This window comes from Embiotoca jacksoni, unplaced genomic scaffold (genome assembly GCF_022577435.1).
Source record: "Embiotoca jacksoni isolate LCO1_2020_lvr unplaced genomic scaffold, fEmbJac1.0.p SCAF_13, whole genome shotgun sequence".
Classification (NCBI taxonomy): Eukaryota; Metazoa; Chordata; class Actinopteri; family Embiotocidae; genus Embiotoca; species Embiotoca jacksoni.
In genome coordinates this window covers 5394211-5411515 of record NW_027185263.1, presented here as the reverse complement: position 1 = coordinate 5411515, position 17305 = coordinate 5394211, and the positions used below count along the sequence as shown (strand labels likewise).

The 17305-nt window shown below is 39.3% G+C and overlaps 1 protein-coding gene across 2 annotated transcripts in view; it reads right to left on the bottom strand.

Annotated features, from left to right (window-relative positions):
* Window positions 1-457: 457 nt before the first annotated feature.
* The window catches only part of gabra6b (gamma-aminobutyric acid type A receptor subunit alpha6b), a 32501-nt gene continuing 15653 nt past the window's right edge, over window positions 458-17305 (bottom strand). For both annotated transcript variants that reach the window (XM_069146006.1, XM_069146007.1), the window contains 2 exons: window positions 13313-13569; window positions 458-6071 (listed from right to left, as the gene is read on the bottom strand). In XM_069146006.1, coding sequence (XP_069002107.1) covers window positions 6059-6071; window positions 13313-13569 — 270 coding nt within the window. In that variant the 3' untranslated portion in view covers window positions 458-6058. The remainder of the gene's footprint in view (window positions 6072-13312; window positions 13570-17305) is intronic.

Here is a 17305-nt window from a genome sequence, read left to right as displayed (position 1 = left end):
TCCTCTCTACTCCCTCCCTCGTTCCCTCCTTCTGTCTCTCTATCTTCTTCTCTCCTGGTTTGACAGTGTGGAAAGTTGATGAATCAGACTGCATGTCACAGTCTGGCATGTGAGTGAATCTGATGTGGTTAATATGGTGCCTGCTGACAGTGCTGTGGAAATCGTTCACAGTGGAGGAGCACTCAGACACGGCTACGTTTCGGCTCCACCGTGCTCCATCCCTTCGCTGCTGGTGTGTCTGCGTAGAGGGGAGCACATGTTGCATATATGTACATACAAACTAATTTTCCTGGTGGTCAAAAGTCAGCAGAATATACCACCTTCCTTTTTCTCCGCCTACATGTATCATCCTTGCTCTAACAGGTCTTCTTTCAAGAGTTGACATCACCCTGACCTTGAAAGCCAAACAGCTTCACTGTATGTATTCAAATATTGTTATCGTATTAATACACACACAAACACACACATCCACCTTTAATCACAATGTTGGGCCAGCATGAAACAAAACAGGTGCTCACATAAATAATTGTACATTGTTTACTGTGACATAATCATTTCTAAGAAGGTGGGTAACTTTAGGAATGCTCCTAAACTTAAAATAAAATAATTTGCATGCCTTGCTTACACTTTTCTGCACCTAAAAAGTATGTCCAGATAGTTTTGTGCATTCAATTAAACATTTAGTTGATGTTTTTGCCTCTCTTGCTTGACATGATTAGAATTTCTTTCTTTATTTTTCATGTCATGGTCAGCTGACTAATTTAAAACTATTAAAAATTACATAATGGTGTTTAAATTCAATAAATGAATCATGGTCCTGAATAATGTATGGCTTTATTCTAAAATAACCAACAAACCTCAAATTATTGAGAAATGTATTGAACATCCTTTTTATATTGATTAGTTTTAATTATAAAATTTGAATTTAATTAATTTAGGGGTGTTGCTGAGTTGTATTTGTCAGTTTCAGCATTTGCATGGAGCTGTGTGCTGTGATTCGGTACACATTTCTGCATGCATTAGCATGTGTGCTTCCTCACATATAAACATACCAACGGTATCGCTATGTGTCAGTCTTTCTGTGCGCGTGGCTGCAGTGTGTGCTCAAACTGTGATTTTCTCTGTGCGTGTGTAAAAACATATGGTGAGTCAGTGTGTAGGAGTTACGCGCCAGCGTGTCTGCGGGCGGAGGGAGAGAGGATAGGTGGTGATGGAGAGGAGAGAGGATTCAGGTTGTGAACCAATAGATGGCACTCTACCCTTTTGTGATTGGCTACGGTGACCCAGACTGAGACTAGTTGGAAGCACATGCGTTTGTATCAAAACGGAACAGGAAGTTGGATCATAAAATGTCCCTTTTTTCCCCCCTAATTTTCTGGTTATTTTTTGCCCGCTGGCTGTTCAGAGTGTAGAAAGACTGAAAGCAGAATGAGAGGAGACTGTGATGGTGGTGTGGGTTCCACTACTATGGGTGGATCAATGGAGAATTAACACTGCTATGGTTAGATGCTCACTTTCTTTTAGCTCTAAATGCCTTTATGGTGTTTTTGGTAAAAACTGAGGGTTATGAGATGGCAGATTTTCTTGCTTGAACAACCTTTTAGCCGCAACTGTCCATTTTTTGTTCATGTTTATACTGTGTATAGTTTTTTTTTTTAACATTATTGTTTGTGTGTGTTTGCATTGCACTACAAACAGTTAACCAGCACTAAGTGCCATGCGCCATAGTTTAGTATGGTGAAGCCCCCTTACGGTGTAGACCATACTGAGACTGAATTACATAAATGTGTGAGTCACTGACCAAACCACATCGCTACCATTCTCTCATGACATTGCATATCACATCATTACTAGGATCACTGAATATAGGAAAGGAGTCACATTTAGTGTAGGCTCCAGTAGCATTCATGTGTGAAATGAGTATTATCATCATCATGCAGTGTGGTGAGAGGAAGTAAATAAAACCAGTTATATTAAACTATTACAATCTTTTACAACAGTTATGTGGAAATGCCATCTGTTTGGATGAAAGAAGTTGTCTAACATGTCATTTGATGAAAATTGTGGTGGTAATAGTAAAAAAAAGAAAGAAAAAAAAAGAACAGCCTACTGAGAAGTGCTTCAGTAATTGCATGAAATTTCAAGATTGACAATCTTAAAACAAAGTTTGTATTTTCAAATGAGTAGAACCACAAAGGTCATTGTAAAAGACTATATCTGTCACTGCACAGGTATATACAAAGTGGAAAGGAGAAATATATATGCATACATATATACATAATCTGGCTTTATTCAACATAGTAATATACAATCCTGTGGGAAAAGTGAGTCGGATTTACTTTATTAACAGGGGACAAAAGACCTGGATATGCAAATATTATTTTCAGTTGCAATTAAAACAGGCCTTCTTCATGACAATAAAAACTAATGGAGAGCGATGTGTACACGGAGCAAATCAGGAGGAATGAAAACGCTAAAATATAAAAGCTATAGTCTGTCATTCAAACCAGTAAAAATGGCTAATGCAGTAAAGCTGATCATTTAGCAGGGTCATACAGTGGAAATGCAAATAGCAACGTACAGAAACACTGAATCATATTCACAAAATATACACATAAAATAACAGTGTAGAGCATTTATTGTCTTCTACATTGTGGCCACATTGTTTAGGCAAATGACAGTGTAGAAATGAAAAGAATGATTAACACTGGCTAAATTAAAGAACCAACGAAGCCCATGCCTGTGGAATGAAATGAAAATGACAAAAGGGCAGTTTTTGGCCACAGTCACCATAGCAATAGAATTGTATATTCTATGGAGTTCACAACCTTCTACATTCAACAACCCTAACAAGCACAAGAAGGGTCAAAGGTCATGCAAGTTTGGCTCTCGTATAGCGATGTGATGGAGCTGAGCAGCTAGGCTGGGGTCAGAGGGCAGATCAATCAGGTCACTGATAAAAGCAAACGAGCTCAGTCATATAGAAAAAGTACACTCTCTTACACACGCGCGCGCACACACACACACACACACACACACACACACACGCACACACACACACGAACACACATCCTTACTGCTGTTTATTTCTGTTTGACTATTCGACTGAAGTTTATTCTGCAGAAAAACACTCAGAGGTGGAAGGTCATCATTGCGCTGAGTCTCCATTGGGGTTGAGCCAGCAGTTGTGTAGCAGTCTGAGTTCATTGGCAGTTCCCACAATACAGCCTGATGTACAGGGTTGAAATGCCCCCATCTCTTCAGCCTCTGCCTCAAAGACAGAGGGCAGAAGGATGATGAATTGAAGTAGAGAAAGAAGGAAGATACAAAGACAGTCCATAAAGGCTGACACCATAGTTGTTGGGTTTTGTTTGTCTTCTGTTATACAGGTGAAAGAAAAAAAAAAAATGCAACAACAGGCCTTAAAATAAACAAATCAGTTCCAATCTATAATTTACAACACTAGGCCGTAGTTTCACACAATTTCAATGTCAGCTGAACAAATCTGAAGTACACTCTTGAGTCCAAGCCCAGATTTCCATGTCGGAGATCAGACTTTCCATCCTTTCACGGACCTGCTATTAAAATTGTATATAAAGTGTAACCACGATCTATCCCTAACCTCTACAAAGTGTTTTAGTAGTCTAACCCTAACCCTACCTTAGTCATACCACAACTGCCATGCAGAGATATTGTAGCAAGCAACAATGTATAATCCTTGGCATTGGGCAGAACCCGAGTTTTTGAAGAATTGTCCAATATTGAGGCCCTCTTGAGTTGCTGGTTTGCAACTAGTTAATGAAAGCTTTGCAACTTCAGAGTACAGTATGGTTTTAAGAAATCCATCCCAACCCTGAGGTCCAATGACAGTCTATATTGCATTTTTGGTTACATTGCATATTTCTTTTCTTTTACTCTTGCATTTTTTTATTTACCATAACAGTGTTTTTGAACTGAGCTCTGTTCACAAATCAAGCCAAATGCAAATAATTACGGCAACTGAAGAGACTTTCTTCCTAAAGGGGATATTAAAGAAAAGAAAATCGTGTTACATTATATTTAAGAACCTATAAATAGGACCCTCAGTACTGTTTGTTCAAAACTGAAAAAGAACAGAGGGACAGTTTTAACGTAAAGTTATTGCAGGTATTTTCGCCAAAATGAAATATCCAACAAACATTGGATGTGCAGTTTTTTTTAAGACTAGTATAATCTTCTGGTTCAGTGTTCAGAATTTATATTCCTAGAGGTGCCTGTGTTGATAAAAGACACCTTTAATGAGAACATCCTCGTGGATGATCGATGTCATGAGGAAGTAAACACATCAGCATATATTTAGACACCACACGGCTTTAACATGTGACTCTTTCGGCTTAATTGCAAACGGTGCATAATTATATGCAAATCCACACAAGTGGATTATTAATGAATATGTTTTGGCATTTGGTATAATTGCTGATGATAGGTTTAATTTTCAATTTTTTGCTGCTTTAAAAAAAGAAAAGAAAAACAGGAGCAACGGCTGTCATCTCAATAAATAATTGGCAACCAGTACGGGAATCCTTTGTCTCCAATTAAAATGAGTACACTAAATAAAAAGAACAAGAAAGAAAATGTTTGCAATGTTAGCATATAAAGGCCTTAATCTTCTCAGAGGAAAGAGGTCTTGTTGCCAGGCTCCATGAAGACTGAGATGGTAATGCTAATGTGCAGTAGTGGGTTAACTATTGGTTTTTCTGCCTTTCTTTTTTTTTTTATGAATGTCTGTTAACATTCACAGTTGCACAGAAGTGGATTGCATGTCATAAATTTTATAGCTCAAACTTTTCCTGCTTACATTAATTTTCTGTAATTGCCTGGCAAACCTGAGCTTGAACATCAGTGCAGTATGCTTTCCTCTGTCTCCCGTAGGCAGGTGCAATGTTTTTTTCTGTTATCTTTCCTGAAACTGTTTCCAGACAGAGCACAGCTTCAAGCTGTGACGTCTTTACTTATGCTAGTCATTAAATCATGCACTTATGTTTTAATGTTTATTTCTGCCAACAGGAAATGTAGGACATATAATCTAGCTGTTGTAAAAATTCTGGAAAACAACTGTAACTGAGTGGCATGCATGTTTTAGTGTTTTCCTCTTTTTTTGTATTTGTATGTGCACGTTTCTCCATTGACATGTGCATGTGACAGTGAATATTCAACCAGGCCAATGTATCTGTGGAACACATAAAAACCCTTTGAAGATTTTGCTTCACATCCTCTGTACTCCATCAGCAGTGGGAAATTAAGCCAATGAACCAAAAAAAAAATAGAGTGTTGTGGGGTGGCAGGATGGGAGGGGACGGGTTGGGAGGGGGGGGGGGGGTAGAAGAGTGGAAAGAAGAGCTGCCAGTGAGAGGGTTCCTGCAAGTCAAGTCAGTCACAATACATCCAGTCAGGAAAACAAGCAACACTCATTCCCTCAAGTGTCTTCTAAATATCAGGGAAGGGAACGTGTCATTTCAAGAACACATGCAACATCACTCTAATGTCTGGAAATGCATGCACGTTGCACGCACACAAAAATAAATACATACAACATTAGCTCTGTATAGTGGCTCTACCTCTGGCACTGCAGCCTAGCTGGTGTTTTTGCCCCCATCCACTCAGGCAAGAGATATAGGAGAGACACTCAAAAACGTGTCCTGACGTGACTTTTTTTTTTTTTTTTTAAACATCGTGGTAGAGAAATAAATATATGAGAGCGGCAGAGAGATGCAGTACCTGTTTGAAATGGTTCCAGAGCCTAGGGGCCCACATGGCTTTGAGCTCTCTGGTCAAGTTGGCAAAAAGAGCTGGTACACCTGCTCTCAAAACACTCACTTTCCATGGGACTACTTAAAAAGAAATACAATGCACTGAGGCGGCATAAAAGAGTGCTTGGCAAGTGTCTGTCCTCTATTTATTGTGAGAAAATATATGTGTGGGTGTGTGTGTGTGTGTGTGTGTGTGTCCGTGTCCCTCTTTCTGTATGCAAGTGTGTATGAAAGTGTGCTTGTGATTTCCAGGAAGACAACCTCTGGGTTTAGATGGTATCCCTGTAAGACAAGAAGAGAAGGAGAGGTAGAATTAGTGAGGAAAAAATGGCAGTGTGTGTGCTTGAAGAAGATGGATGAATTTGTTTTATATTTTATCATATTCAACCATATTGATGTATGCATACAGACACCGACACATGCACACCTACTCCATTTCACATCCGTCCACATCAGCCTGCACACAAGAACAAATGCACAGTGGTATGATGTAACCGCGTGCGCTGGTTCAATCTTGCTCTAAAGGCTGGCATCCATTCCAGGCTGTATTTAAAATTTGAATTTATTCAGTCCCTCACTGCCAATGCTGTCCACAAAAAAATCTTGTGAAACTCATCTGGGAACCTCAGCCAGGTAGTTCACACCTCCACCTCCTCTGCCTGATGTGTTAAAGCAGTAGACACTTTTGACAGCAATAAGAGCCATTTTCAGCCAGAGAATTTACATGGCTGGTGGCAAAAATGCCAGATTTCTGTGTGGTTTCGGTTTCCAGAGAGGCACGAAGCCATTTTAAGGAACCGTGTCTGCATGCTTTTAAAGGGCTTTAATAATTAAGATTCATTTTTATTAATTATGCTCAGTGTAAAACTAATAAAATTGACTGGCACTTTAAAAAACATTTAATTGAAAGAAATTGTTACATGGTTGCAGTATGCGGATGTAAGTTTGTCCATTTGGTTGTGTATGCCCAGTCTGAAATATAAGTAAGTGGTAGATCACAATGTATCATTTAGCACGTGTATATACACATGCATGTTTGTGACTGTGGGATGGTATCATGACGTTTCAGCTAAATATTAGACAGCCTGGCCACTCGTTTTTTTAGTCTTTAGTCTTGTAATGTCAAAACCTTGTACTGTTATAAATTAGATTGCTTCAATAAACAATTTAAAACAGCCTCAATAGAAATGTGTACGTGTGTCTCTATATCCACGTGACTGCAGTGAGAAAACAAACAAATGTACAGTTTTTCATAGATGCCCAGAGATGTCTAAAAAAACATCAACCAGTGCACACAAACAAAACATGAGGAAGGAGGTTGAGGGTAAAGCAAAGTGCAGGCAAAAATAACAAAGATTACAATCAATGTTTTACAGCTTCTAACTTATTTCTTTCAGTTATTTGAAAAACAAACGCTCATAAGAAAGTGATGTAGTTGAATAAGAACAAACAAGATCAAAGCAGCCAACAAGAAATTCCTGTGGCTATTGTATATTGTTGTATAGTTTTGGTTTGTCATTCTGTGCCATAAAGAAGATTTAATGTTGAATTAATAGTCCCTTTTGAGAAAAAGACTAACTTGAAGGTGAAGTTTTATCCAGTGTGACTTTAAATGGGTGACAAGTCTTGCTCGTGGGTGCATTGACAGGTCATGGAACCACTGACAGACTTATATTTGCTCTTGAATAGAACTTGTGACCTCATGGGTAATGGGACCATTTCTCTTTGGACAAGCTGGCACTGCTATATTAACTGTATTTGCATAGCTAACCAAATGACCAATATGTATCTATACCATCTGCAAAGACGACTGATGGGCAAAACAGTGGTAGAGTCAGAGAAAAGATGGCTGGATGATTAATGCTGAGGAGATGAGGTGGAGGGACACCACTCTGCTTAGCCCGTTGAGCTGTCCTGTCTTATCAAAGAGGAGTCAGAGTACAGGCAGTGCGCCAGTGCAGGGAAGTTAAGACAGGGAGGGGGGTAGCCGAGAGAGCGGGAATGTGTGTTTAAAAGAGTGATACCGAGATAAAGTAAGAAATAGAGAAAGCAATTGAGTGCAAAGGTAATTAGGTGAGAGAAAGAGTGTGTATTTGTGAAAAGAAAATTGGGGACGGGGAGCTGTTTTCTTGTGTGATAGCAATTTGTCTTTTAAGGATTTGTAAATGTTCACATTTCTCTGCCTGAGTGTGCACACAGACATTCATGTAAACAGGGCCCGATGTGTGAGAAATGCATCCATGCAAGCACACACAAACTAGGTGACAAAGGCAGATGTGGCAATTCCCAGAAGGCCCAAGAGAGAAATATGATAGATAGGGGATCACTGTTTATATCGGTCTTCTTCGCTCCCTGTCTGAGTGGCCTGTAATTGAATGATCATTACACCAAAGTTATGGCAACGGCCCCGCAGTCGAAAATAGGAATTGAGTTGGAAACAGCATTTAGTGGTTTTGATTTATGAGCAACAATGGGGAAGTTGTTTTTCAAGCCTGGCACTCTGATGGCCAATAAAGAGGAGCAAGGCTTATCGCCTGCTGTACCCACTCTGACACACATACACCAGTCAGCCAGCTAGCCAGCCAGCCAGCCAGCCAGCAACCAGTCAGCCAACCAGCTGGGGCCCTTCATGGGAGAAAGTGTTTTCAGCAAATTTGTTTCCTTCATGTCTTGCCCTGAATGGTGCTATTCATTAAAATAGCCTGCCGTTGGTAGGCACTGCTGCCATGGCACATTTATACACTTGTATGCCTGTATCCTCACAGAAGTAGACACACACACACAAATCCACCTGCGCATACACGCACACAAACAGAAAATCTTTTCTTCTGGTCCAGCTCATCTTCACAGGAGGGCACACTATAATGTAAGCAGAGATACAAAGACAGAACAGGGTCTGTTGCATGCACTGCTATCTCCTTTCAGTTAGGGCCACCTGGGCTGTATATTTATTTCTCTGGAGTGAAAAGACCTGCCCTGCTCTCATTTAATGGATGCGAAATTTGGATTAAGGTGGCTCTAACTCAGAATCAAGGGGTCACTAGTGTGGGTGGTGCTGCATGGAAATAGCAAAGAAATGTAAGTGTTAACAGAATGTGAAGCATTGTACAGAGGATTGTGATGCAACCCGCGATTCATAGCGCACAGCAGGAATGCCCTTATTTTCCTAAAAGCTGGTGTCTACAATGGCTTTTTTCATATTCCCTCAGTGTAATTGCAAAGTTTCTTTACAAATAGTCATGTAAGTGTGTCTGATTTTCACACATAGATCGTTGTTATCTCGTTCATTCAGATGATTATTTGCTTTAATTGATTAAGGATCAGATAAACTCTGTGACAGCACATTAAACCTTCTGTTTGTATCAAAGTCACATGTTGATACTGCTGTAGCCTCTTTCTGTACATGACAGGAGTTGACATTTTGTTTGTGGTTTGCCTGTTGACTAGATGTCGTTGCCTCAAGTTGATTACAGAGGGACATACTAAAAACGACAAATAAGCACTTTTGGCCATGCAGACTTCTAAGACTTTATCAGTCGCAGACCAGGCACTGTTACAAAGCAAAGCCATCTCAGCAGTTCACTACCCGGCTCCTGACATCACAGGCCGGTCAACATTCCTCATTATCCTGTGGAGAACTGTATTATCTCACCGATGGTAACTTACTGGTGGTTCTGATAGTCAGTAGTTTGACATATGATCTGGACAGAATCCTAGTCATCCAGTTTTTTGTCAACCTAAAGTGTTATTCAAACACATTACAATCCTCCAACTCGGCTACACAAGAAAGAAGTGCAACTTAAAAGTGGTAAATTGAAACCTTCATCATGTCCTTCCAGCATTCCGTCCTCTAGCTTTTAAGGTGGAAGAGATAGCCGTGCACTTAGAGCCCTGCAGCATATTTCTTCCTTTAAGCTTTCAGTCCGTCCTCTAGCTTCCTAAACGTGGTTGTTGATACTGCTGGTTTCAATATCTTCAGCACTGTAAACAGCTTTCTACTGGCTGTTTCATCTCATACTTTAAAAGAAAAAATGGTCACTTCTTAAGTGGATATAATCAGTGTTTATGGTCAATGTAGTCCATTGAAGCAGGAAATTCCTCGAAAAATTCTCTGTGTCTCTGGGAAGCAGCTGCAAAATCTGTTGTACTTTCCGCACCAGCTTTTGTTTTTTATTTGTACACTGACGTATTTGGTGGCTTGAAGAATAATGATTTGTTGAATTTCAATTAAGGTCTGAATCCCTTCACAGCACAGCAACAGCCTTAATTAAGTAACAAATTATAAACAGCTGATGCTGGTAATTTAATTCTGCTTGATCTTAGCTCAGCTTTTGATACCATCCATCACGCAATTCTGTAAGATTGCCTTGAAAGGCAGGTCGGCCTCAGAGATACTGCCTTAGACTGATTCAGATCTTCTTCGTTAAACAGAACATACTCAGTAATCATTGATAATGCGTCCTCTTTAATGTCCCTGGTGACCTGTGGTGTTTCCCAAGGCTCCATCCTTGGACACATGTTGTTGTCTATTTACATGCTTCCATTAGGATTAAAAAAAAAAAAAAAAAAAAAAAAAGAAGCTATCACAATATTCATTATCAGTGTTATGCAGATGACACCCAGATCTACATCCCATTAAAAACTGTGATAACAGCATAAGCTCAACTGTAAATCGTATGACGCTGCCTGCAGCAACCATCTGGTGACAGTTTTTGTCTGTGTTTGACATCTTGACTCTCAGAGTCAGGATGATGTAACCACAATCGATCAGAATGACAACCTATGGTTCTACTTGTTCTTTACACTGGCTGCATCTAACACCAATGGGACTTTCAGCTATCAGCCTCGGGGCACAGTGTATTGTATCACCTTCTCTTTCCTCTCATCACTGCCCCCACTCAATGCACTTGCTTAGTCACACTTAAATGCACTGTATATGGAGAAACTCCTGTATTTTGGAGATATACACACATGCACACGAATACCTAAAGACAATCCCATGCGAACTACAGACATGTTATTTCCGTATTTTCAATTGAAGTTCATTCCCACAGTCTAAAGGCCACCACTCTTCTGATTCTCTACAATCAGTTAGTCAGGATCTGCTTTCAAGCTTACAGCCCCTATCAATTAATAGATACAGTTAAGAGAGTGCCACTACGAGGGTTAGTCACACAGAGCTATTCCAATGCCTGCCAACACTGTCATGTCATCTGACTTGTCTCGGCTCATGCCTTGGGGCTTTTCCCTTTTTGGAGAAAGAGCAAGGCAGGGAATAAAAGAACACAGTTGAAAAGCCCCAGAGTCAAAAGTTGTGATACACATCGATAGTGTACACATAAATGCACAACCAGGCATACACATCTGTTAGAGCATATGGGTGTAACAAATCAACCACACAAACTTGAATGCACACACACATCATAAAGTGAGCCTTCTCCTTTAACCGGTATAAACCCTCAGCATGCCATCAAAGTGTCAAACCCGAAGCTGGATCTGTACAAGTGATGTAAGAGAGGAGCATCCATCTCTTGATGTCATCAAAACACTGCAGCATTACTTCATCTGTTAACAGACATATTGCTTTGACAATAACAATGCCATAAAGACTGCTCCATATCAGTGAGAACTGAGAGTTATGTATATGCTTCAGTTTATCACGTGCATTTGAAAGACAGCTCTTGTGAGAAACCATAAACGCAATTTTGAAATGACATTAATGGGTCCCTGAGCTCTCACAATTCACCTTGACAAGCACGGTAGGTCTCTGGTTTCCTATTTTAGGTCACATTCTCTGTATAATATAAGGTTTTCATTAAAACCATACATCAGATCAGATATTATGGACCAAAATGGTTCTGCAGTACAAAGGCCAGTAGGGCGAGGGTTTGGTAGCATTTAATTTAATCTAAAAATATTATTATTTAAGACCTAAAGTGAGGTTAAACTTTGTTGGCTGACAAGACAGCAACACAATAGTTTTGAGCGAGATCCTAATTAGCATACAGTATGAAGTGCTTTTCATATATATATATACACAGTATGTCTGACATAAAAACAACAGATGTACTTAGATTTGCACAAACGAAACAAAATTAGACCAAAAATGGTAATAATATCGCTTCAGAAATGGTTTGATTTTGCAACGTTGCACAGCTGCTCACCGTTTCGGCCCACATGTAGGGGGACCTTAATCACAACACTAGATCAGGCAAGATTAATTATTTTTGCTATATTGTGGTGCCCTAGACTACCATTAGCACCACCCTATGTCAGTAAGGCTTTGCAGAGAGCTAGAGTGGTTGTTTACTAAGAGAATCAATGTCTGACAAATGGTCCCTAGGAGACATTTTTACCATTCCTACTCAGTTGCACCAAAAGATAATGTCATTTCCATGCTATTATCTGCCATAGTCCGCTCTGTATGGAAAACAAAGAAACATAAAAAACTATGAGTACTGCGGCCAGTTAGCACTGGACAGTGCCAGGCACATTGCAACGCACTGAATGACAAAACAGAGCCTGCCAGTGTTGCCTGGTGGTCTGGTATTGCTCAACCACCGTGTCCAGCCTGTGACCACCCTTCAACACATTTGAGAAAGCCATATGGGAAATAATTAGAGCTGAAAGTGTATCTTTGTGCAGATGATGAATAATATATGCGCTCTTAGGCCGACAAATGCATACAAAAGAAAAAAACATATAATGGAGACAAATAAATACTGCACATTCCCATACTACCCCTTTCTCTGTCTTGCACATTCAAACACACACACACAGTTTTGTTTTCATTACTTCCATGTATAATACATCAACTTATTAATTTCCTGAAGATTTACTCTAAACCTAACCAGTACCATTGCTTGCCTAACTCACACTCTTCCCTGAACCCACTTTACCTTCACCTTAAACCAAATCCTCATTGTAAAATTTTATGATTTACATTATGGGACTTGCTTTTTTCCCCCACAGTATGACCCTGTAAACAGATGTATGTTTCCACAACATGAATAATACACACACATACTTTCTAACAGAAATATACATTCACAGTGTATGGCTGAGCATATCAGTTGTGGATAAAGAGGAGGCAGAGCGTTGACTACATGGGGAGTGGTCCAAAACAATACATTTCTGCAGTTTTATATTTTGCTAATTCAACTGTGTTTTTTTAAAATTGCTCGTACTGTCTCTCTTGCCAGCAGATTAAGTTGAATTTAGGGATATTAATGAAAAATATACCATCCTCTGTTCTGAAGTCATACTCTGTCTGCTGTGTGTGTAAGAGGCTCGGCAACACCCATGTGAATGTGCATAAAGTGCATATATTTTGCAGTGGCAAGGCTAAGAATGTGCAAAATTGAACCAAAAAATGAATTAACAAATTGCATTCTGTAAAGTGTTAGTGATACCAAAAAAGTCCCACCATCCTTCTTTGTCTTATGCAATAAAAAACACACTGTGCTCCAAGTACAACAAAACAAATGCTGGAATCATTTGTAACAATCCTGCCATCTGTTCACCTGGACATCTCCATGGTGTCCTTGGTGAGATATACGATCCAGTAGACCAGGTTGAAGGCGCCAAACGAAAGGGGAAAGAGGATGCGTGAATATTTGTCGATGATGCTGGTGCCAGTCAGAACGTTGTTGGCCGGTACAGCTGAACCTTGCTGCAGGAAAGCTTGGGCATTGACAGGCGGGTTGGGAAATGTTTTGGCAGGGCGGTCAAACAGCGGGGCAGAGTTCATCCTTTTCTTCAGCACACTGCTGGCATCCACCTTAGAGAGGAAAAGAGGAAAGATATAGAAACTGTAGGAGGAGATCCACATTAAGATAATATTGTGTGATGTAATATGAGGGAATTATTAATGGAACTGGTACTGTTCTGTTGCGCAGAGTCATAAAATTGTATGTGCTAAGAATTAATACTGCAGTTGAAACTGATTCTGCATGAAAAAGGATCAGTTGTTATAATGGCTGTAACCTATAGCATCAATAAATCAAACACTTAATTAATTTTTTTTTAATAATTTTATATATATATGAAAACACAAGAAAACCAAAATCAAGACAAATCAGTCTGATGTTAGTTCCATATTTAAACAGCTGAGAGTTGATTTGTGTGTGTGTGTGTGTGTGTGTGTGTGTGTGTGTGTGTGTGTGTGTGTGTGTGTGTGCAGAACTATGTCTAGAATACCAATGAGTACCACAGTAATCACACCCAACAAAGTAAATCAATGATGTTTTGTTTTTGATTGGATGTGATTTCAATCAACCCATTCCATCAAGATTGATGTAGTTGTGGCAAGCAAACAAAACATATTAAACAAAAGAGGCTCAGTATATTGACACATGGTTATCGTATGCCTCATCAACTTTCAGTAACTAGTGTGATCTCAACACATGCTCCCTGCTCCAGTAGTTGTAAATCAGATTCAGTATGTGTGAGGAGAGGAAGGAAGAGTACAACTGGGAAATGGGTCAAGGAACACCATGTTGCCTGTAGGTAGATTCAGAGAGCGATAGAAAAAGAGAACAATTACTCTTTTTTTAAACCAAAGACAAAAGTGTAGAAAAATCTTGTATCAACAGATGTACCACAGAAATAGAACAGTCACTTCCTGGTGGCTCAAGGTGATTTTGGAATATCTAACAGAAGCTCCACTAAATTATTATGGAAGTGAGAACAATGAACAATTATGAGGAAGCATAATAATCAAATATTTAACATGAGTAGCCTTGTGAAAACCTTTTTTTTTGCCAGACTGCATGCTTCATAGGGAAACTCAGAGATTACATTACTTTTATTATGAACATTTTAAAAGAGATTAAATTGTAAATAACATGATATTCAGTGCTTGAAGTCATACTGACTGGTACTCAGTACTGGTACATTACATTTTGCTCTTTGGTGTACCATGATTTTTTTTTCTTTTTTATAATAACTTATCTGGGATTCATAATGGCCCTAAATGCACTGCATTACAGGCACTAAATGACGCTCATCTGTTCCCCTTTTTTCCTGCTTGCTTTTCTTCGACAGGGGCTAGTTGAAGTAACCTTACAATAATGATGGCCTGGCGAACGGAAGAGAACATGAGCAGAGTCACATGATGACACAATAGAGTCCTATTTGTCAGATCCTACCCAACTGGGACTAAATGCAGTAGCAAGCTAATGTTAGCGCCACTCCCAGCATGAAGAGCCTGTTGATGTAAGGTTAGCACCAGCAAAAACATTTGCTGCTATAATTCAGTTTCACCCCAGACCATATTGTAATGTTTATGAACATCGTATTTATTAATAACAGTGTTTAACCTTCCAAAAATGTCAAGAATCAGGTCCAGACAATAAACGCTTAATATCACCATTGATTGGCCTAACACTATAACTTCCTGTGTCTGTTTCAAATTAACAACCCTTGTTTCAGATGAAAAGCCCTCCATCATTTCATACACGGTCCAGCATATACTAGTAGGTTCAGACCTGGTCTCTAATAATTAAAATCGTTGTCCCCTTGATTGAATAGATTATAGTTGTGAATGTAAAGAATGTCCCCCTAGTATCTTTTATTCACTGTAGAAATTCAGAATCGGCCAATACACCCACCGACAAAAGGGGCACTTGTTTTTTCTTTCTACTTCAAATCAAGCACTGATACTATTCAATTTATTTTAGGCAAGTTCTGTACCATATTTGCATTTGGGTTGTTTTAAATTTTCCACCCAAACAAGTATATGACTCTGAAATAAACCATACTTTTGCAGAATAATGTTCATTACAGTGTAGCCAGTTGTACATACGTTTTAAGAAATAAACTCCTTATAGTTCACTGAACAGTCCAGCTTTTAGCTGTCTGGCTTATTCACTTCTCTCTGAATGTTTTTTTTCAGACTGTCTTGGAACTAAAACTGAACTTGTGAGATTTAGGCTGGATTTGTGAGGCTACAGGATTACATGCTCCTTTACAGGTTGAGAGACTATTAAACTGTTACAGTCCTCTGGTTTAGAGGAACCTTTCCAAAAATGCATGATGGCCAGATTCCTTGACTTATTCAATTTCACAAAAATGTATATATTTCCAACTGCAACATTTTCATGTGACAGTAAATGCACAAATAAAAACTAGTGAATATTCATCAAATGTAAATTTTGTTGTACACAATAGATTGATGGGGCATTGATGCCATTTTCCAAAACAACCTCATCAGTCATTCCATGGTAGCTAATCTGAGATATACAATCATTCTTGGAGGGTGGACATTTTTTTTTCAACATCAGTGACTGCATCAAATGTATCTTTTATTTTGACTTTTTGAGTATGGGGTGTTTTGCACCTTTCAAGCTACACTAACATGATATGTGCTTGTGACAAAGAGAAAGAGAGAGGGGAGAAAAATAAATATGCCGTATTATTTTAAATCATTCCATTCTCCCCATGCTTCAATAGAGTGTTACGGAGATAAGGGCAAATGTGTAATGGAGGTTGTGAAAGGTGTATGAAGTAGAACAAGGAATTAAAAAATGGATAGATTTGTAAAGCATTACAGCAAGATGACTTTGGTGAAGGGCTGTGGGAGAGTGATCCCAGTGATCTAACTACTGGTCATTTTCACGTTAAGTTCTCATCACTAAATAACACTGTGTGCCCCTATCCTTGAGTGAGGCACTGAACTGTACATAAGATCCTGCAGTGAGTCCACATTGCTTGCTTTGCCTTTGTACGGTGTACTGTAGGTATGTGCAGCTGATCCAAGTGACAAGCTGTTTTTGATGGTGACAACAGGCTTGCTGGGCTTCTTCCTGGTCAAATCCCAGAGGGATCAGCTCTTCTTCCCCTTATCCACTGCTCTAGATTTCAGCAAACCCACTTTGACACAGAGGGAGGATGGGTACTAACTTATAGATGTATGGATGTCCCAGAGAACAAAAGAGAACTGCGGCACACAAAATACTGCTGCATTAGCCTCAAAATGAACAAAAACATGAGGCAAACATTATGCAAAGTAAACCTAGACAAGGTTGGATCTATTGGATCATGAGATCAAGGATGGAGTTGTCCAAGTGTACAAAATCCGAATCTGAACTTCAATGATGCTGCAGAGCTGTGCTTAGTCTGTGCATAATCTCAAACAATGGCCTAATCCATTTTTTGTCTACGTATTGCAGTCTTATGTTCAGATATGTTAATCTGGGAAAACCAGGCCACAGGGGCAGTTCAGCATATGGAGAACATGTGCTGCTGCTGCTGCTAATGAAGGATTTAATGAAGTGTTTTCGTTGGAACATTGTGCACAGTGGACGCAGCAGAAATACTGTGCACGATGTTCTAACTCGTCGGACACTAAGTGTTACACATCTACGTACTGGTACAATACAAAATAAGGGGTGCCAATAATTCTTACCAGGACTGTAAATGAAAACATGAATTTATCATGTTTCCTCGAATTGGTCACACTTGACGCATGCTAGTACTTGTAATTTATACTTTTATTTCTGTAACTTTATGGGAAG